At 51.0% G+C, this 21,400-nt stretch overlaps 1 protein-coding gene across 2 annotated transcripts in view; it reads left to right on the top strand.

Moving 5' to 3' along the window:
* The first annotated feature begins 1,942 nt into the window (after positions 1-1,942).
* LOC113407220 (cysteine-rich protein 2) overlaps positions 1,943-21,400 on the top strand; it is a 61,079-nt gene continuing 41,621 nt past the window's right edge. For both annotated transcript variants that reach the window (XM_026655433.1, XM_026655432.1), the window contains exon 1: positions 1,943-2,018. Coding sequence is in view for 1 of the 2 variants with exons in the window: in XM_026655432.1 (XP_026511217.1) it covers positions 1,976-2,018 (43 nt within the window). In the remaining variant the exon portion in view is untranslated. The remainder of the gene's footprint in view (positions 2,019-21,400) is intronic.

Below are 21,400 nucleotides of genomic sequence, written 5' to 3'. Positions count from 1 at the left end.
GACCCTTTGTAAACACTACTGAATGGCACCATTTATTTATAAGCTTTTAATTTAGCAGGCATCCTTACTCAGACAAATCAATATGTTCAGAAAAACTTCCCTAGTGTAGGAATGCGTCTGTGAGTAACGCTTTCTACCATCTCTGGCTCAGAGCCTCAGTCCCATTCTGGCAGATGGAGACCTGGCCTCAGTTCTTCTTGCCTTTGTCACTTCTTGTCTGGATGACAGCAGTGTGATACAGCTGGTCACCAAGCCTTCAGCCCTTGAGACATTCCAACTAGTACAGAACGCTGCAGTGTGTCTCCTCAGCAACGCAGGCTCAGTAACCACCAGCACATCAACCCTGCTCTCCACTCCCTTCACTGGGTTCCCATATTTATCAAGTCAGGTTCAAGGTCTTGGTCCTTCAAGGAGCTCCATGGCCTGGACTCAAGGTATGTGAAAGGGCCTAAAGCCAGGGCTGAGAATTTCAGCCATGGACCTCCTCTGGCACAGTGGAACTCTCTAGCCCAAGGGGAAAGTTTGTCTGTGCAGGCCCCAAACCTTTCGTGGGGGCTGGTCCCAGACTGTGGAATGAATTCCCCCAGAAACTAAGGATCATCCCAAACCTCACCACCGTCAGCTCCAAGGGCAAGGTATGTTTCTTTGACATGCCGTCACTAATGGACACAGAGCCACGTGTGTGTGTATTAATTTTTTTTCTCCAAATCAAAACACTCCCCTGCACACCTTTCTCCCTGTGGGGCAAGGATGAGAGAACAAACTCATGACAGATGCTAGTCAGGTGCACTACAGGAAGGCACTCAGCTACTATAGTGCTGAGTATGGCATAAGAATGTATGTAGAACAGATCTGTTTTAGGCATTGGCTATTGCAGAACCCTTACAAGCAATATGTGCACAGACACGGAGCCTGATCCTGCTCTCCATGGGTATTCAACTCCCGTTTATGTGAATGGGAGCAGGAAAATCCCACCCTGTGTCTTGTCTCCTCCTCCTGGTTTGAAAATGGATGGTTAATTCCCCTTGGAATGTTCCATGTAGTTAGATCTCCATCAGCTCTCATGCCCCGGCTCTACTGGGAGGAAAGAGGTTGCAATTAAGCAAACTGATCAATGAGATTTGTTGTAGGTAGTTTTGAGAACAATCCTGTTTCCTTTGATTTCGAAAAGAGGTATGGACCTAATCCTGCTCATCTCCCCTATCCCCATCCTCTTCTTTGCCCTTTCACTGCCACCTGCCACCCAGGGGTGGGAGCCATCACCTCCGCAGCTGGCCAGGAGTGCTGTGCCCCCTGACTCACTGTCTGTGCCTTCCCATCACACATGCCTTTCTCCTGGACTTGGGCCTCTTACTTTGCCATCAGTTTTGTGTTTGTAACTCCCTGCAGCCTTTGGGGCTGGCGTGTCTACACATCCAGGGGCACTGGCCTTCCCTGTTCAGGTGGGGCCAGCGTGGCTGGGCTGGGGGGAAGGTGCGGAGTGGACACCTGGAGGCCCCTCTCCTGCTCTGCTCTGCCCAGGTGTTTGGGACCGGACAGCCCCGGGCGGGGTGCAGTTCGCTCTGGGCCAGGGTCGAGGAACCCTGCGGCTCCCAGCCTCCAGCCCTGGCTCTGCGCTCGGCAGGGACTAGAGATGCGCAGCAGCAGGGTCAACTCCCTGCTCGTGCTGGGCCGGTGTCTCCAGCCGGCCCCAGCTCGGGGGGTGCAGACAGCGCAGCTCCATGTGATGGGCGGGCGCCTTGTGCAGCTGGGCGGGGGCCCTGGGCGGCGGGGGGCTGCTCCCTGCACCTGCTGGCGGGCCCGGCCCGCGCGTGGGTCTCAGCGGCGCCGCGCGGGGAGGAGTCGCCCCGAGCTCGGCAGCGCGGCCAATGGGCTGGCGGGCCGGGCTGTGGGCGGCGCGGCGCGGAGCTTGGGCCGGGCGGAGCTGAGAGACCGGCACACAGCAGCGCGTCTCGCCGGCTGCGCGACCCGCGGCATGGCAGCCAAGTGCCCCCGGTGCGCCAAGGCCGTCTACTTCGGTGAGTGCCTGGAGCCCTCCGCAGGGACCGGTGTCCCCCTCGCTCCCCGGTCTGGGGCACTCCCGCCCGGGAATAGGGGCTACCCCCTTGCGCTCCCCAGCTTAGCCGCAGCTCTCCTCCCCACTCCCAGGAGGGACTAGTGCCTCCCTTTCACACACTCCCCGCAGCCTGAGAAAAGGGACTGCTACTCTCCCTCCATCCCGGGTGCAGCCCCAACCCGGCAGTAGGGTCTGCGACCCCCCCGTGCTGCCCACCTTGGGTGCTCCCTTGCCTTGCAACCCCTCTCCTCCCTTCCTGAGAGCTGAGCCCATCCCCAGTCTGTGCGTTCTTCCCGGGGGCGGGGAGGGCAGCTGTTGTCTCCCCTCCCCACCCTGTGTGCACCCCTAGCTGAGAATAAGGGGGCTGAGCCCATCCCCGACCTGGGTGCACCCGCTTTCCAGTTTGCAGGCTCCCCCTTTCTGGGAGCAGAGGGCAGCTGAGCGTGTTATAACTGTTTTTTATACATACCGGGCCCTTGGTCTATGGCTCTCTGCTTGGATTTAACATGATGAGTAGAGGCTACAGGGATAGGGCGTGGCAGGGAAAGGGTTACAGCTAAACCTCTGCTGCTTTGGTTGGTTAGGGGGAAACACCTGCATTGTTTGTATTTGTAAAGTTGTGAGGGCTCCACCTGATCTCGTCCTCTGGTATTGGCTCCCTGGGAGAGTCCCTGTGTGCACTTGCTGGGACAGGGTGACTGGGATCTCTGCTGAGCGGTCTGATCCCCTGCCCAGATGGGTGTGTATGTCTGACCCAGGCGAAGAGGAGGGGGGCCAATCTCTCAAATGCTCCGTTCTGCAGCTGGGACCAGATTTTTCAAAACAGCTCAGTGTCCGTCGTGCACTCAGTGTGCTAAGATCATAGACTCAGAAAGGTAGGGCTGGAAGGGACCTTGAGAAGCCATCAAGTCCAGTCCCCTGGGCTGTACAGGGCCCAGACCTAGACCATCCCTGGCAGGTGTCTGTCCAACCTGTTCTTAAAAAACTGCAGTGACAGAGCTTCTGCAGCCTCCCTTTGAAGCCTATTCCAGAGCTTAACTACCATTATGGCTGGAAACTTTTTCCTAGTGTCTAACTTAAATCTCCCTTGCTGCAGATTTATCCCATTACTTCTTGTCCTGTCTTCAGAGGCCATGGAGAACAAATGATCCCTATCCTCTTTATAACAACTGTTAGCATATTTGAAGACTGTTATCAGGTCCCCCCCTCTGTCGTCTTTTCTACAGACAACATGCCCAGGTTTTTTAACCTTTCCTCACAGGTCATATTTTCTAAACCTTTTCATCATTTTTGTTGCTCTTCTCTAGACTCCCTCCAGTTTATCCACATCTTTCTTAAAGTGTGGTGCCCAGAACTGGACACAATACTCCAACTGGGGCCTCGGCAGTGCCAAGTAGAGCAGGACAATTACCTCCTATGTCTTACATACAACACTTCTGTTAATACACCCCAGAATATTAGCCTTTTTTGCATCACATTGTTGATTCTGATTCAATTTGTGATCCACTATAAACCCCAGATCCTTTTCAGCAGTACCACTACCTAGCCAGTTATTCCCCATTTTGTTGTACATTTAGTTTTTCCTTCCTAAGTAATGTACTTTGTGCTTGTCTTTATTAAATTTCATCTTGATGAATTGAGACCAATTCTCCAATTTGTCAAAGCTGTTTTGAATTCTAATCCTGTCCTTCAAAGTGCTTGCAACGCCTCCCAGCTTGGTGTCCCCCACAAATCATATAAGCATACTCTCCACTCCATTATCCAAATCATTAATGAAAATATTGACTAGTACCAGGCCTAGGACTGACCCTTGTGGGACCACACTGGATTTACTCTCCTAGTTTGACAGCAACCCATTGATAACTACTCTTTGATTAGTCTTTCAACCAGTTTTGCACCAACCTTACAGTAATTTCATCTAGACCACATTTCTCTAGTTTGCTTATGAAAATGTCATGTGGCACTGTGTCAAAAGCCTTACTAAAATCAAGGTGTATCACATCTACTGCTTCTTCCCTATCCATTAGGCCCGTAACCCTGTCAAAGAAGGAAATTAGTTTGGTTTGGCATGATTTGTTTGTGACAAATCCATACTGGCTATTCCTTATAACCCTGTTATCCACTAGGTGCTTACAAATTTATTGTTTAATAACTTGTTTCGATATCTTTCCAGATAATGAAGTTAGGCTGAGTGGTCTATAATCATCTGCAAATCTCACCCTGATTGTGGGTGCTGAGTGGCTTTGATCTGACCAGTATTGCCAGGATGGTGGTGCCAGGAGACCCACCTGAGTTGGGACACATTGACTTTTCAGAGGATGGGCAAAGTTGTTTTTAGAAAGACAGGAGAACTTGGCAGTAGGGGAAGAATGGGAGGTAAAAGTCAGAAATGAGTTCCAGCAGCATCTAACGACAGCAAAGAGCTAGAATGCAAAGGTTAACTACATGTGTCCCCTCCCCCCAATTCTGCATGTTGAAGTACAGAGCATGTCTCATCCAAGCCATTTCCAAAGTCTCTGAACTGCTTTGTTCTCTTTTACTGTAAATATATGTATAATACTCTACTTATGGTGCACTTTTCACTAATGGAGCTCACAGCACCTTACAAAGGTAGGTAAAGCAGTATGTTTCATTTTACATATGGGGAAACTCCGGCACAAAGAGACTTAATTATATTTTAAAAAGTGGCTTGTGAATTTGGGGATGTCCGTTCTTGGGGTGCCCAGCTTGAGGCACCTTGGACCCCATTCTCAGAAGCACCGAGTACCCACAGTTCCTGTTGATTGCAGTTGAAGAGCTGGCTGCTTTCCCCCCTCCCCCCCCCCATCAGACCCAGGGCATCTCCAGTGGAGCATCCTGGTTTTAGTGACTTTCCCCAGCTTACAGAGCTGGTCGTGGCCAAGCTGGGACTAGAGCCCAGGTCTCCTGACTCCTTGCTGTGCCTTGCTGCCATTTGAAAACGTACCTCTTCCAATACCGCTTTTATTACGTGAAAAGTACATGGTCCAGAATGTGGCTTGGCACCAACTAGAACATAGCTTTGACTTGCTCCCTTCTCCAACCTGTCATGGTCTTAGAATCCTGGGAATTACTGCTGAAGATTAGGATCATTTTAAAGGCACGGGGAATTAATCTCCATTACCCAGATCACTTTCTGATTGAATTAATTAGCTTTGCATTCCGGCTTAGTTTTGGCTAGTGCTGCTTGCAGGTTATTCCCACCCTGGAGGATAGTTCCCATCTCCCTCCTATGATCTACTGCCATGTAGAGAAGTGTGTGACAGCTCAAGTATCCATCTTCCCCAGTCCTTGCTGCTCCTGGTTGTTTATTTTGGTAGAGAAATACCATGGGGTTATGATAGCATCTGAGCGTTCAAAGCCTTGGGAAGGGTTGTGCACTTTCATTCCGCTCCAGCCATCTCCAAGTAAACACTGAGAAATAGGAATTTGCTTTTTCTCCCCTTCTAAGTAAATCTTTTTGTGGGGGCGGGAATAACTCAGCCTGCTGGATTTCTTCCCTTGTGTGAATCTTTCCCTTTTAAGCTGAAAATACCGTGTCTGTTTTCCTGGAGGCCCCAGTCTGACGTTAGTTTCTTTCTCCCTGCTCTCTGGGTGACTCTGTTCTCCTGGAATCACTGGTTGCTGTTGGTAGTGGAGAAGACTGTCCTCTCCTGACCGCTCCAGGTGAAGTCAGGGAGATATTGTGCCCAAGCAGAAGTACTCATGGGAGTGAGCCAGAGGAACCATGACCTCACAGAGTTCACTTCCAGTCTTCCCCGTCTAGGGAGGGATCAGGTCAGCATTCCCAGGATTTGTGATGAGTGGAAACATCAGTCCTGTAGAAGCTCTGGGCTCTTTTACTTCCCCCGCCCTCTTGCCCCACGGTCTCAGGGAAGATGGGTTTATGCAGGTGCCATGCTGCCTCTGAGTGACCATCCACCCACAGCTATGTAAATGAGCTGCCTAGATGCACGGAGCAGGTGATAACCTAGAGAGAGAAGAGAGACACCCCACGCTCCCTACTTTGCAGCAACAGCATGCAGAAATCTGCTTGGATAGAAGCCATCTTTGCATGCCATGGGCTGTGGCTGCTCCCTGGCTCCTCCCAGCCCCAGCTCAGCCTCTGCTGCCTGACATCCCATGGAGACCTGGCTTTATTGGGGGGCTCTGTGGGGTCCAAGGAAGGGGATGTAGGGGAGACTGTGCCACAGAGCCAGTGCTGGTTCTATGCCAGCCAAGGTGGTCTGTATTCAAGGGAGTGGCGAGAGCAGTCAGAGTCAGAGCTGGTCCAAAATTTTCTGTTGAAACACTTTTTTGATGGAAAATGTTGCAAAAACGGTATGCTTTTGTTGAAATATCATGCATATAACCCCACCCCCAACCCAAATATCAAAACATGTTCATTTCTCTTGGTATGAAAAAAAATTGAACACTTTTTCTGCAAGTTGGAGAAATCACTTCCTGACCAGATCTATTCCAAACGTATCAGGAAAGGGGCAGAAGAAGAGTTGTTTTCCTGCTTCTTGTTTCCAAAGCCAGTTTTTATTTTGAACTTCCACTGCAATTCACTAATAAATCACAAAACCTAGTGGGAAAGCAATAGTGGAATTATCTTCCACAGGTGGTGTGTGTGCATAAATTCTTTTATTGCCCCTTAAATTAGCGGAGACTGATTAATAAAGTCCTGCTTGTTTGGAAGTGTTACTTTCTTGTGATGAATGACCCTTGATTATAATTTTTTTAGATGACAGGAGTTGTGATTCTGAATCTCATGAAAATGTAATCAAATTCTTTTTCTCTTCCCTCTGCCCTAGCCCTGACTTTGTTGAGATGCTCATGTACTGAAATGGGCAGCTGTCCAGAAATAACGGTAATTTTATTTATGGAAAATTAACTTTCAGTCTTCCTGTTGCCTTTTACTCCATGGAAAAATCTGGCAGCCCCTTCCTCTGTAATGAGTGGGATGTGGGTGTTTCCTGAATTACAGAATGAAGTTAAAGTGCAGGAAAACATAAAAATAGATTTTTTTGAAAAAGCACATTGTGGCATGGGACATTTTTCCCAGTAGCAGCTGGGCCATTTGGTTAGTCTACCTTTTTTTATTATGCAATTTGAAAGATCCAGTGAATACTTGTTGGGACTATTTACGTGAAAAAGTAACTGCTTGATGCTAATTCTCTGTAGCTGACTCCTAGAGCCCTAACTGCAAGTAGCCCATGTTTTGGTCTCTTTCACCAGGAAGAGTTGGTGGTCACAGCCAGCTTGAAGCAAAACAACTGAGTATTTCTTAAGCTACCAATACAAAAGAGAGGTCTCCAAGTGAGTTTTGCAGGGTCACTGCTTTTGTGACCTGTGCCTCGGGGAAAATTCTGAATTGCCCCTCTCTACCCGCCTTTGTTTTCAGACTGGTGAACTGCAGAGAGAGGACTGCAGCAGCTAGCATCTTGCTGCTTCCTCTATGCAATGTTTATCACAGAATTCTGAGCTGAATACAAAGTTAAAAAGACAAAATATGTAATAGATACATGCGATTTATTGTCCATCTGCTGGAACCCAGGCACGCAGATAACAAACAGGCTCTTCTTGTTCTTGATTGCATTGTTCTAAAGGACCTCATCTGGCGGAGTGTGTGTGAGCGCGCATGCAATGACAGAGTCGAGGAGCTTTGCTGCAAGCGGGTGGCTTTCTCTGTGCAGAGAATGGCATGGGCTGGCATGTACCCACAGGCATGAGGAGGAAGTGGCCAAATAGCCCCAGAATTTAGCATTTTTGTGCAACTGGCAGCAGCAGCGAGTGCTGAGGTATTGGGGGGGAAATATTGTATGTGTGGAATGAGGAGCTTGCTGTCTGGGGGCAGCAGTGAGAGAGGCTTTTAGCTTGGGATCATTTGATTGCCAGTATTGGCCAGTGTCTGAGGTTGGAGAGTGCTGCTGAGTTGGGGAGTGGGGGTTGTAAGGCTCATCCAGCTGTTATCTGGACAGACCAGCATCAGCCTCTGTAGCTCAGGCCAGCAGTAACCATCACCATAGCAGAGGAATGGAGGCAAGCTGCCTCTCACTCATACCCTGGGGGAGCAGCCCAAGCTCCCCACAGGGAACCCTTGGCAAACAACAGCCCAGCATCACTGGAAAGGGGAACAAGTGTTGGCAAGAGGTGAGCAGACCCCCTGAGTGCAGTGAAGGGGAATCTGATCCAGCTGCAGCTGGGTCTGGGCTCTGTAAAGGGGCCTGTTGGCTGGTGTCGAAGTGCCCAGTGCCCATCGTTGCTACACCAGTCACCTGTGTATCAGCTTCCTCCTGCCACTGTATGTAGGAATACAATATCCTGACCAGTACTGCTTCCCTCTGTGCTTTGCAGAGCTCTGCGCAGGCTTGTTTGCTCTGGAGAAATTCAAGCTAGAACAGCAGAAGCAGCTCTGCAATTAATAAGTAACCACTGTCCTTGGAAATAGATGCTTGCTGTTTTCCAGTGCCCCTGGCCTGAAAATCTCCTGCCCAGGTCGGCTCTGCATGGCTGAATGTGAGGATTTTGTCTGTATGTGTATTATAGATTTTCTTAAAATATTGAGAAAACTCCAGCCTTCTCTTCAGCACAGTCTGCATGGCAGTGACCATATGGGTGACCTAAGCACAGCTGCTTTATTGCCAGAGATAATGCTGATGGCCTGGAAGCTGGCTCTTATATAATCTCCTGTTTTGATGTCTGAGAGGCTGCTCTCTGGGCGTGTCCATCTCAGGAGCCAGGGTTTCTAGCAAGTTGCTGCCTGGCTCCGGTATCAGAATACAAGCAGCTGATGGGGATTTAGCTGTGAAAGTCCTAGAGAGCAGGAAATGGCCCAAAGCTGCGGAGTGGGGTAACTAGCACAGTTGTAGTGTACTTGGACAAATACTGCAAATGACAGAAAATCGCATAGGCCTTCCTGCAGTAGCAGCTCATAACCTTCCTTCCTGCCTCTTCACTGGGGGTATGTCTGCTGCTTATTAGCAAACATTTCTATAGCAGTAATGGCTAAGGGCCATACCAGGGTGTGCCCCACTGCGTTCAGTTCAATGGGGATGTAAATGCAAGCTCTGCTCCCAAAGAGCTTGTGGTCTGAAAGACAAGATGCCAGTTGCTAACTCTGTTTCAAAGATTCCAAGGCCCGAATGGACCACTGTAATCATCTAGTCTGACCTGTGTAACCCAGGCCAGAGAACTTCCCTGAAATGATTCCTAGAGCAGATCTGGACAGGCTAATTAACATGCCCGGTTAATTAACCACTTGTTCCTACCTGTGTTCCATCCCACAATTAGCATAGACACAGCCTTGCAGAAACCCCCGCAGGAGGTGAGAGCACCTAATATGCTGCTGTGTTTCATACTTGCAGTTCTCAGTGGCTCCCCTCCTCCTCTGCTGTTCATTGGGAGCCAGCTCATGGCTTCTCCTTGCAAAACAGCTGAGAGGCAGATTGGGTGTGCCTGGGACTGGCAGGAGACTCCCCTGCAAGCCAGCTAGTATCTGGCCTACCTAAGTTTTTCCATGCCGCTCATTAGGTCAGCAGGGAGTGAGTGGTGTTTCCATTTCTCACTGAACTGCTGTTTGACAGCAGGTGTGGCGAGAGCCTAGGTCCTGATCCGGGGAACGCTCCCATGTGCTGTGCAAGTGTTTTCAGGAACAGGAACTTAGTTTTTAGGTTGCAAGTGAGCAGTTAGAAGGGAGCTTCGTTTATTGATCACTGTCCTGGAAAGAGCATAGGGAAGGGGAGAAAAAATGGGAAAGGGGAAATAGAGAGAGGGAAAGGAAATTGAATGGAGGGGGAGGAAAAGTTAGAGGCACAACTGGAAAGAGGCAGATAAAGGGGGGAGAGAGAGAAACAAAAATAAAACAAAATAAATTTTCCATACAATTATTAAGAAAATGTTACAATAAAACACAAAGAATGAATAGCCTCCGTTACATCACACATAGGTCTGCCTTTACGTATGCAGGGTCAGATCTGTGCCCAGTACCCAATATATATTACCTCTGCTGCCTTTAGACTAAAAGCCATCCTGCTTTTACTGTACAGCACCATGCATGCTGAAGGTGCTATATAAGCAGTACTGAGGACAAGGGTTGGGAGACCTTGCTGAGAATGGGAGGTGGGTCCCAGATGCCCAGTGCGGGTCAGTAGAGAACCTGCTCTGGTTTTGCTTTCCCATCTAATATTAATGTTGGCTTTCTGCATGGCTTCCTTCCTGGTTTTGTGTGTGCCTGATGGGTCATACCAGCCAAGACCCAAAGGCAGCTGGGTCAGAATGGAGTTTTGTTGGCTTTCTACCAGGATGGGGCATTGGTCTAATGCTGAACTCCAGGGAGGCAGGTAGATTTAAAAAAAAAAAAAAAAAACTTTGGTCTGAAATGTCTTAAATCTTGTAAAATGCAGGAAATTACATTGGACAACCTACAGATGTCCCTGGGCATTCCCAGACATCGCTCCATACTGATCTCTTCTGTGCTTGTCTAACCCACGTAAGGAGAGGGGGTTCTTTGTCCCCCTTTAATGGCTGGTTCTTATACAAAGTTTGAGTCTACTAATGGACTTCGTCCTCCAGCAGTAAAGGCTTATAGCACTGAATGGCCTGGGTCCAAACGCCGCTGACAGGCCAAGTGGGTTTGGTTAAATTTGTCCTTTTGGAATTGTGGATGGAGGGTTTTCAGGCTGTTGTGTCATCCACCCTGTTCACCCTCACCTTTCTATGCAGGCCTGAGAGGGGAAGATGCCTTTCTGGGCTGGGAAGCTATTGAATGAGTGGTGCAGGAGGGGAGGGGAAAATGTCTCTGACTTCCCTTCCTAGCAATCGAGCCCACGTGGCATTTGACAACTGACTCTTTGGTTCAGTGGGCTTCCTTTTGATTAACTTTAGCATGGATAATTTTGAAGAGCAGGTGACATCCTGCACAAAAAGGAGAGTGCCTGCAATGCATTGTGGCATGGGTCCCTTCCTAGCCCTGGAAGGAAGGAGACCTCTTGTCTGCCTGGGCTCTCAGCAGGAAGCCTGGCTGCGCTGCAGTGGATGCTGTGTTGACAGGTGACTTTGCACCAGCAGGACCCGGGGTACAGTTACTTCCACCCATCCATAGGGTGGTGAAGGGTAATTGGCAGATCTGGTGTTCCCTGAGTGAATGTGTGGAGTTATCTGTGGGTAGCTTGAAGCTCTCCGGGACCCTGCAGTACAGGTTTGTAGGAATACATGAGTGGAGGGGCAGCCAGGATGTGCGGTTTTCAAGGCTCGGGTACATCGTGAAGCAAAAGGTCCAAGGCTGTGGAGGGCCTCCAGCAGATGAGGAGTACACGCAGTGTGTGACGCCGTGTGGACTCCATGTTTGTATTAACACTTTGGCTTGTGAATTTCCTGTGTCCCGTGTGGTGCCGGGCTCTCCTCGGCACAGGCCAGCTAGTCAGATTGTGCCTTCAGACCCCTCTCTGCTCCTGCTTCTTCCCTTATAAAATGGGTGTTGGTCCTTGTCTCCGGCAGCTATGGGGCATACTGGAAACCCGGTGCCTCTCCATGGGAAAGGGCAAGAATTAAGAGTGTTGAACTTCCTTCTGGGAGTTGGAAGGTGATGAGGAGATGAAGCACCTCTCTGCCTCACCGAACCAACGGGCTCCAGAAAGCAGGCCCCGGTCATGAGCAAATTGGGGCGGGTTTCAGAGAGAGCTTGGCCCTAGCCACAAGCATTATCAGTCTAGAGCCTTGTGTTCCCTGCCATGGAACGGGATGCTATGAAGATCAGTGCAGTTTATCCCAGGCCTGAGGAGAGCACAGGCCGAATTAGCCAATTAAAGACGTGCATGCTGGATTGCAGAGGGTCACTGACTGGACCGGCCTTGTTTCTTTTACTATGTTTGGTCACAAAATTTATGTAACTTTCTATGGACTCGTGTTGGCAGGCAGATGCTTCAGTGCTTTCTTTTTTAATAAAACAAACCATGGCAACAAGCCGTCGGCAGCAGCTATGATCCCATCCCTGTGGCCCCGCAGCATGTCTGGTGCACAGAGAACATCAGCCAGAAGACTAAGTGATTGACTTTAGTTTGCAGCTTCGGCAGGCTTGTGGTGGAGAGGGCTTGACAATGGTAGTGATCCTATGGGCACTGCCTGGGCTTCGAATTGGAGAAAAGATTAAAAATGTGAATGGCAGTGGATGGATATACATCAGGGTGGGGACAGTCTAAATGATTCTGAGTGGGTGAGTTACAAATGCGTGTAACCCAGCTAGTCAGAATGATTTCCTTCTTCCATTACCTTTCAGGGCTGTGTGTTTTCCCTGCAAGTCTTGCTGCTGTTACAGGGAGCTGCTCTGTTTTCCCACTGTCGCGTATGAGAGGAAATCTCCTGGCTAGCAGAGCAGCACAGAGCCTCAGCTTCAGGCCCTAGTAGTTAGCAAGCATGTAGGTTCATCGCTCAGCTGTCCTTCTCCGCCATTTTTCAGGCTACCGGCATGACCTGTTATATTTAAAAGAAACTGATTAGTTTAAAAGTAACTGATGTTGCCAGACATTCAGACACTGAGCTGAAGGCAGGTACGCAGTGGGTGCAAAATGCTACTCAGTTGGAGTGGTAACTATTTACATTTGACATTCATCCCAGTGCAAAACGGTGCCAGGGCAATGGAAAATTGGGCCCCAGCTGCCTGAAGAAGCCACTGTCTCCTGGAGGGCTTGATTCAGCTCTCACGGACATCTGTGGGAAGTTTTCCATGGACTCCCCGGATGTGGGATCGGGCCCCCACTGAAGCACGGACAACTGAAGATTCAGGTGGTTAAACAGAAGTGCAGGTTGATAATTTTGGCATCCGCTGCTGAGGCAGGAGGAACATGGCTGGCTTCTCTTTGAAGGGTGGGCTGTTGCCTGCAGGAAGGAAGCCCCTGAGTATTCAAGTGAGAGATTTAGGGTTTGTCCTGGTGAAGGGGAAAGAGAGATTTCTAGAGCATTTTAGCGACCACATTCTAACACATGAAGGTAGACAAGGCAAGCTGTACCCCCACACGTACTAGCTGGTCGAGCTGACCTGTGGGATGAGCCTGGGTTAGACATGAAGTTGTGTTAGAAGGTACTAGCAACATGATCTAAAATCCCACTCCTCTCATCCTAGTCCAGACACACTGCTAGAAAGGCCGGGTCACAGCCTGACTCTGAGCTCTCCGCCTTTGCCTGTCATTGTTTCCTCTGAACTAGTTTTGTGTATTTTTAGCTTGGCTGATCTGGGTCCTGTCAGCAGCAAGAGGGGGAGAATAGCTGTGCCTGGGGTCGGGATGTTCTTGTTTGGACACTCGCACAGATTATTAAATAAGCTGGAATGGGTCCTGACCTTGTGGGCAGAATGAGGAACCCTTCACCATTCCCCGAGTGCTGGGAAATACTCCATGAAACACAGAAAGTGCCGTGGACCGAATGCTAATGCTGCACTGCCAAGGCCCCGAGCATCAGGAAACGCCCAGAATGTAGCCCTCCCCCTTGTGTGTAGACGCTTAGATACAGGGTGCTGCGGCAGTTTAAAAGAATCACATCTCAGCGTGAATGTTTCTTGCCTGTATTGTGTTGGGGACCCTGAGATCACTGTCGCTGCAAGGGAGTAGGTGGGGAAAACATTTTCCTTTATTGTTTGCTCCTTTGTGTGATTGACAGCACTCTGTACACTCAGTTCTGCTGTTTCCCCTGTGTCGTGTTAGGCCCCGATCCTGAAAAGTGGTGCTGGCTTTGTATTGCAGAGAGTCCTATGATTGCCTCAGACAGACCTGTGGGTGACATGCAGTCTGCTTCTATGATCCGATCAGCGCAACTGCCCCACCCAAAGCCACTGCAAAGAAGACTAGAAATCTACAAAAGATTCTGCTCCCCTCAGTCCTCAGGAGTCCTTGGGGGGCCCTGCATGGGAGTGTGTTTGTGGACGCTCAGGAACTGGATGTCTGGGGGGGTTCCCCTCCAAGTCGGTGTCTGTGAACACAGTCCGCAGTACCAAACTAAAGCACCAGGCTCTGTGTCTCTGCTGCCTGGTGCAGCAGTCGGGGGAGTCTCCCATCAGGTTTTTATCAGGCGCATTCCTGGTGTGCTGCTGAGAGGCTCCCAGCTGTTTGAATGCCCCTTTCTCTTCACAGCTGGAGGGCAAAAGGAAATGGCCTCACTGGGAAAGGACTTTATTTTTCATACAGTTACAGTGACTGCTCCTTGTCTGGGCTGTACCCAGTGTTCTGGGGATGTTGGCTGGGTCCTGGGGGCTGGATTTGGCTCTGAAGAGCTTGATAGGGAGGCAGCACAGACATCAGTATGTCATGATGGAGGGCAGTTCATTGCATCACATGGTCTGCCCGAAAGCAAGAAGGCAGCGGACCTCTTGGGCTTAGACTTGACAGTGTGTGAGGTTGATTGGAAGGGTGTAAAGCTGGAGCTTCCTCTCCGAGGCTCAAAGCCTGGCACGGGCCTCCCGCCTGCAAATCACGCTGCAGATGGAAGATGCTCTACACCAGAGGAGCTAGCAGCAATTTGCCCCTGTAGTATCTGGAAGTGTTGGTAGCTGATGGAGTTTGTCCTAGTGTACATAGCTGAAACCTGCTGGGCTAGTTATTTGAACGGGAATGCTAGCGTATGTGGGTGCAGTCGGAGAAGGCTGGTGCTGTATATCACTAGCCTTCAACATTAAATGGAGTATATTTTTGTATCGTGCAACACCTTTCATCCCAAAGAATCTCATAACACATCACAGAATTTACAGCACAGTAGCTATACCTATCAAGTGAATCCATTACTGAAATGCACCTACTTCTGGGATGGAGTGAGTCAAATGCTTTACAGCTCACAGCAGCGCTACACAACACATTAGAACAAGAAGTATCTAAGTTTCAGAACCAGTGTGATAGAATTTAATAAAGAGGGTATGGCAGCCAAATGACAAATAGAGAAATTGCAGTGGGCAACTGCAACAGACTCCCCGGGACAGGAGGAAAATGGGTGAAGAATTCCCAGATGAGCTGGAAGAAGAGTGCACAATGTTAATTAAGGATTGAAGAGAATTGACAAGGGTAGCAAAAAAGAAGAATGCATTAATGCAGAGTGCTAGTGTTATTGGACAGGAAATAAAATGAAATCTAGCTAAAGCATCTGGGGCAAAATAATCTGGAAGACAGCTATTCAATAGGAGTGGGAAATCAGGAAAGCAATGATATAGAGACATTGGGGTAATAATGGAGTGTAAATCAGACAAGCAGCGTGGCTGCCAAAAAAGGCCAGAGCAATTTTAGGCTGCATAGCTAGATCCTGATCCCACTCACAGTGGTGTTCTGGTAGGCTGGGAGAACTGACTTGGAACCATTCCTGATTGATCCCCACAGAGGTGACCGTTCTCCTCTCCGTGGGTGAGACTGCACTGCGAGAATGCTTTGTGCAGGTCTTGGAGGGACTTCAGCAAGAGAGCAACAACAGTGACTCTAGGGCTGGAGGGATTGAATTACTGGTAAAGAACTAACTATGTATGTCTTGGCTGCACAAAGAAGTGGGAGACATAACAGCCAACAAATATGTGAAGGCTGGAGATGAGAAGGAGGGAGAAGAATTGTTTAGAAAAGTCCGAGGAGGTAGGAGTGAGAGTGTAATGCAGCTAAATGTCAGGAAAGATTTCCTAATTGAGGGTCTGTTAGGCCACTGAGCAATCTGAAAGCACGGGATGGAGGCCAATAGCGTAGTTCACCTAATACTGGAGCCCTGGAGGATATTCTGTAGGACAGCACCCCCTGTCCACAGGGGAGGGACAACTTGACGTAATAAGTCTCTTCCATCTCCCATTTCTATGGTTTCCGAAAGGAGATGGGGGAGGAAAGCCCAGCCATCCTGAGACACCAGAGGGTGGGTCAGGGAGACCTACAAATACGGGGAAGCCTTGAATTTCCCAACAAAGTATTGAAGAAGGCATGGGTCCATAGATCATGCTGGAGGCTCTGACCAATGGGACACAGGTATTGGCAGTGGATGAAAAATAGGGGCTTGTAATCTTGCATGTGCAGTGGCTTTGGCCTGGTCCACACTAACCCCCCACTTCGAACTAAGATACGCAACTTCAGCTACATGAATAACGTAGCTGAAGTCGAAGTACCTTAGTTCGAACTTACCGCGGGTCCAGACGCGGCAGGCAGGCTCCCCCGTCGACTCCGTGTACTCCTCTCGCGGAGCAGGAGTACCGGCGTCAACGGCGAGCACTTCTGGGATCGATTTATCGCGTCTAGACAAGACGCGATAAATCGATCCCAGAAGATCGATTGCTTACCGCCGGACCCGGAGGTAAGTATAGACGTACCCTTTGTTGGATGTTCTGCTGTGAATGGAAGTAGCAGATAAGGTTCTCAGCTGCTTGGTGTTTCTGTTGGCTTTGTTTTCAATGCAGCCTGTTACTGGGTCCCTTTTTCCACTATTATCTTCATCTCCTCTGGGCCTAGAACTCTTTGAATTATCACCAGACACACTTCAAAGGCTTCCCTCTCTTTCAGGGTTGTTGCTCATCATCGTCCTTATGTGCCGTGCAGATCTGACATCGCTTTCCCTTTCTACTGTTGAACACTGCTGTTTACGTCAGGAATAGAAAGGTGTGGGGCCAAGGTTACAGACAGAGTCCTTTACACTAAAGGAAGGAATCCCACAGCTCTGTCCAGTTCTGGCAATGGCTAATTTTTGTGTGGCCTTTGTTTTGGGTCTCACCTGTTGCTTCCCACATTTGAGCCATGGCAAGGTGACAGGCATGGGTTGGAGGATATTCTTTTTTAGTCTTCAGACTGGCTAGACAAAATGAATCCATTGAATCCCAGAGAGGTTGTGGAAGCTCCTTCACCCAGCTCACCTGTCTTGGATGATTTAGACACAACAAATCCTGCATCTTGATAGGTGGTTAGACTAGCTGACCCTTGCGGTCCCTTCTAACCCTCTGGTTCTATGATTGTAAGAAGACGGGTGCATACACTTAAGTCTCTTTTCCTTAGTGGGGCCCAACTCCAGCCTCCAATGGAAACCCTCTCAAGGTGACAGTCCCCTTCAGTATTTCACCAAGGGCGTTATTTAGCACAGAGTAGAGTCCAGTGGTGGAAATGCACAGAGGAAATCAAGCTTCCACGGACCCAGGTGAAGTTGGCTGCCTCTCTGTGGTGAAGCTGGGAGGACTAACTAATCCCTTCCACTTCCCATCCTGAGGAGCTGCATGCCCTGACACTACCCTCCTTTTCTGGCCCATCCGCTGTAGTCTCCTGCTCTTTTGCCTTATGAGAAGGGTGGCTGCCTGGCCTGAGGGTTGACAGGATAATGAAGAAACGAGTCTCTTCATCTCTTGGGGTGGGGCTCTTGGAACAATCACTCGGCAGACAGGTTTCCTTCACTAATATGAATTTCATCTGCTAATCCTGTAGTCTGCGTTTTTCCTCTTAGCAGTCCTCAGCCATCAATATCCCTGCATGGCACACTGCTTCCTGAAGTGCGGTCCATGATGGGTAACACTCTTCACTTAGTCACACCCGTCACTCCCCAGCTTGGACTCGAATTCAAGCCAACTACTTGCTGTGCCTTTGCATGACTTGCTTTTGAATAGCAGCTAGGAACCTGGCCCCATAAGGTAACTGACCTGTTGACTGCCTTGGTCATGGGAGTAAAGAGGGTGGGGTTTGACGCTGTGTGGGGGAGCCTGCCTGGAGAGGGAGAGAGCTTGTGTGAGGCGGTGATGGAGGCGGAAAGAGCCTTTGAAACCTTCTGTGGCATGGCAGATTTCCCTGGGGCCGGACCTCCGTTTTCCCCCCCTCCTCCCCCTCCCAATTTAAAACTGGTTGCCTTTGCCCAGTTCTTCAGAATTTCCCCATTTCTGGATTCCTGGCTGTGGCCTCAGTCCGTCGTTACTTTCTGTAGCTGGTCCTTGTGCCAGATGGCAGCTGAGCTGTGGGCCACAATAGCATTCCAAGGGGTGGGGCACAAAAGGCTGTGGGGGGAGGGCCAGGAAAGGACTGGCCAAGAGGCCCAGTCAAGTGGAGATCTGGGTGGGACCCTAGCACTTGCGAGGATGGTGAGGTGGTGGAGAGGGGACCTGGCCACATGCTGAAGGTGGAATCGTCCGTAGTGTGGACATGAGAGAAGTGGTGTGGCTGAACCAAGCTATGGGAGACAAAACTGGAGAAAAGAAGGGGCTCTCAAGCCTTCTGCTAGGCTAACTGATGGGATCAGACTGGGTGCTGGCTGGAGCCAAGACAGGCCCATGTGTAGCATGAGTTTCTGAGTGTCTGGAAGAGGTCTGCGATGTTCTGCCAGGCAACTCCTGCTTCTCCTCACCATGGAGGGCTGTGGAGTGGAGCTGTCTGAGCACTTGTGCAGCACAGATGTGTGGGGCTTACTCCTAGCTGGGCTAGCATATGCCAGAGGGCGTTGGATGCAGCCGTTGGCTGGGATGGGGTGTGTGCATGCTGAAACGAAAGGCTTTCTCAGGAGCCCCAGGACGATACGTCCCCTGGTACGTCCGTGAGGGGGCGGATTGGATGGGCTCCCCATCTGTGAGACTATGAGAGCCCTGGTGAGCAAAGGCAGGGGAGTCGCATGAGCATCCGTGTGTGTCCAGTCAGACAGTGCCTCCATGTGCCCTGCCAGCTGATCACAAGGAAACCCAGCTCCCCTGCTTGCAATCTGTGGGACTGCAGTGACAGACTGGCATAGTGCAGGGCAGTGGCTGAGGTTAGCCCTCCCCTCCCAGGCAAGGCCTGCTACCTCTTAGCGCCTCTGTGAAACCAGCTGGAAAATCGGATTAGCACCTGGAGCCTCGCAGGAAACTAGACACTGCCTCTTAGTTGAGTGTCCCTGGGATGCTGCATCGCCAGCCACTCTGCTTCCGAATGGCAGAGAACTGCGCTGTGCTGGCGGGTTCGATCCCCGTTCCTCCACGGTCCTTGTTCCTTGTGTGTTACTTGGGATGCTCTACTGCAGCCCCGCCATGCTGCATGCTGTGTGTGGCTGGGGACTGCTTGTGCTGTGTGCCCAGCGCCATGCTGTGTGCCCCAGGCCCTGCCCCAGATGCATGCCCCCATCCTTCAGCGAGGGGAGGACTGGTAGGGATGGACCAGACCGCGCTTGCATGGTGCTGTGAGTAAGCACCTGCCACCCGCTCCTCTTAGTGTAGCTTCAGACCCATTCTGTGTAGCTTTTCTGCTGTTTTCCCTGCTCTGTGTTCTGCTGGCTGGACAGCTACTCTGTCAATCACTGCTCACAGACCTGTGGCCTCGTAATGACATTGTTAGCTATGGGAGATGGTCTCTTCCCAGCCCAGTGCTGCAGAGGGATGCACTGAGAATGGCTGCAAACTGTGTGGGTTGCTCTATGAAATAGTTCCCATGATGGGCCTGGAGCCTCATGCCCGAGCTCAGGGGGAGCGTGTCTGACCCATACCAGCAGCTTCCCACAGCTGCAGCCAGGCACAGATGTGCTACTGTTTCTCAGCAGCAAGAAGATAGGGGCAGGCAGTGTCGGCAGGAGATGGCCTGGTTTTGGTTGTGTTTCTTGTCCCTCACTGGCTGACCTAGGCCTGCTCATTAGAGCAGGAGCCAATCCAAGCAGATCCTCCTTGCGTGATGCTCAGATGAGCAAGTAGCTCTTGGCCACACAGCTGTGCTCTCTTTGCCAGTGTCCAGGACAGAGGGGGACATAGGAAACACGCTCTGCATATGCAGCATTCCCACTTGGGCAGAAGGAGCCTCCCAGTGAAGAAGCTGGGAGAGGGACTTTACCCTGCTGCCCTGAGCATTGCAGCGTGGCCCAGAGGGGCTGTCGGCTTTTACGTGTTTTTTCTGAGCTGGTTTGCAGAAGGTTTTAGCAGCCGCTCCCATGTTTTTGCCCTGACTCTAGTCCACAGGCAGTGCTTGAAGCCGGGTTGTTGGAGTGGAGAGACACCTGGAAGAGGTGGGAGTGAAGCTTGCAGCAGATGAGGTGCTCTCAATGCAGCCACCACAAGCAGCACATTCAGGCAAAGTGCAGGACTGAGCAGTGCATGGATTGCCTCTGCTGTCATGGACACCGCCGGGAGGTGCCGTGCCTGGGGCAGAGTGGGAAATGCAGTCTGATCTCCTGCGTGTGCTCGCTGGGCCAGGCTGCTCCCTTGATCCCTGCTGGGTAGCACACGTGAGAGCCCCACTCCAGGAGTTCTAGGGAGCTCTTGAGAGCTGAGGCGCTGAGCAGCTCTTGTGCAGAGACTCCCCTGTCCTGGCCATAGGCACACTCCCAGAGAGCCTGATGCTCGCGCAGGCAGAGACTTGACAGTGCCCTCTGTGCATGGTGGACAATTAGGTGTAGCACGGACTGGGTGAGCCGAGAGACCAACGTGCTTGTGCTAAGACTCCGACTTGCTAGCTTGCTGGGAGGCATGCAGCTGCTTGTGCCCCTGCAGAGAGGCCCTCTGGGTGGTGTATACCCACAACTCTTAGTTTGAGGCTCGGAGAGGCTGGGAGGCACTAGCCCTTCTGGCTGATTTGTAGAGCAGTAGCAGTGTAGGTCTCTGAGGCTGGGGGAGGCAGGGTGGGCACCGTTTCCAGATAATTCCCTTTTGGACCAGAAACAGGCAGAGGCCCTGTAGCTCCGGGAAACGCCAACCCCACCGGGGAGAGAGCTTGGGTGCCGGGTTGCAGTGTTCTTTCAGCTGCCTGTAAGCCCCATCTTTAATAAGATTAAAAGAGTTCTAAAGCTCTTGAGCCTGGCGTGTACCTGTTGGCATGAGTGGACTGCCACCGGCAGGGTCTTTGTCCCAGGGAGCGTCAGCTCGTGGCCGTTGTGCGAGCTGAACTCTCTCCATGTCCACTCAACGGGCTGGTGGCTGCCTCTGGGGTTTGCTTGCCCACCTGCCCAGCCTGCTGGCAACTGAGGTAGGGTAACTATACGTCCCTTTTTGGCCGTGTCCTGGCCATCCCAACTTTTTTGACAAAACTGGGCATTTTGCTCTTGCCAACTGATGATCAGTTGGCGAGAGCAAACAGGACAAATGCCCAATTTTGCCAAAATGTGGGGTGTGACCTCTGGTGGGGCGCGGAGGAAGATGCGAGATGGGGGCGAGCAGCAACGCCAGCCCTGAGCTGGAGGAGAGGCTAGGGAGAGTGGCTTGGGCCAGCTGGCCCTGTACATGGGCAGGTGGCAGGGGTCTAGGATCAGGCCCGAATGGGTGGGGGGAGGGAGGCTGCCAGGGGGAGAGGGACCGTGGGCGGGCAGTAGCGGGCCTTGGGCTGGCCCCGTGTGCTGGGAAGGATGGGGACCTTGGGCTGGCCCCATGCAGGGAGAGCTAGGGAGAGGGGGGTCCCTGCGTGCAGGTGGGCAGCGGGGGGGGGGGGC

Source organism: Terrapene carolina, unplaced genomic scaffold, assembly GCF_002925995.2.
Source record: "Terrapene carolina triunguis isolate 2854851 unplaced genomic scaffold, T_m_triunguis-2.0 Scaffold210, whole genome shotgun sequence".
NCBI classification, from domain to species: domain Eukaryota; kingdom Metazoa; phylum Chordata; order Testudines; family Emydidae; genus Terrapene; species Terrapene triunguis.
This window is presented reverse-complemented; position numbering and strand designations above follow the sequence as displayed.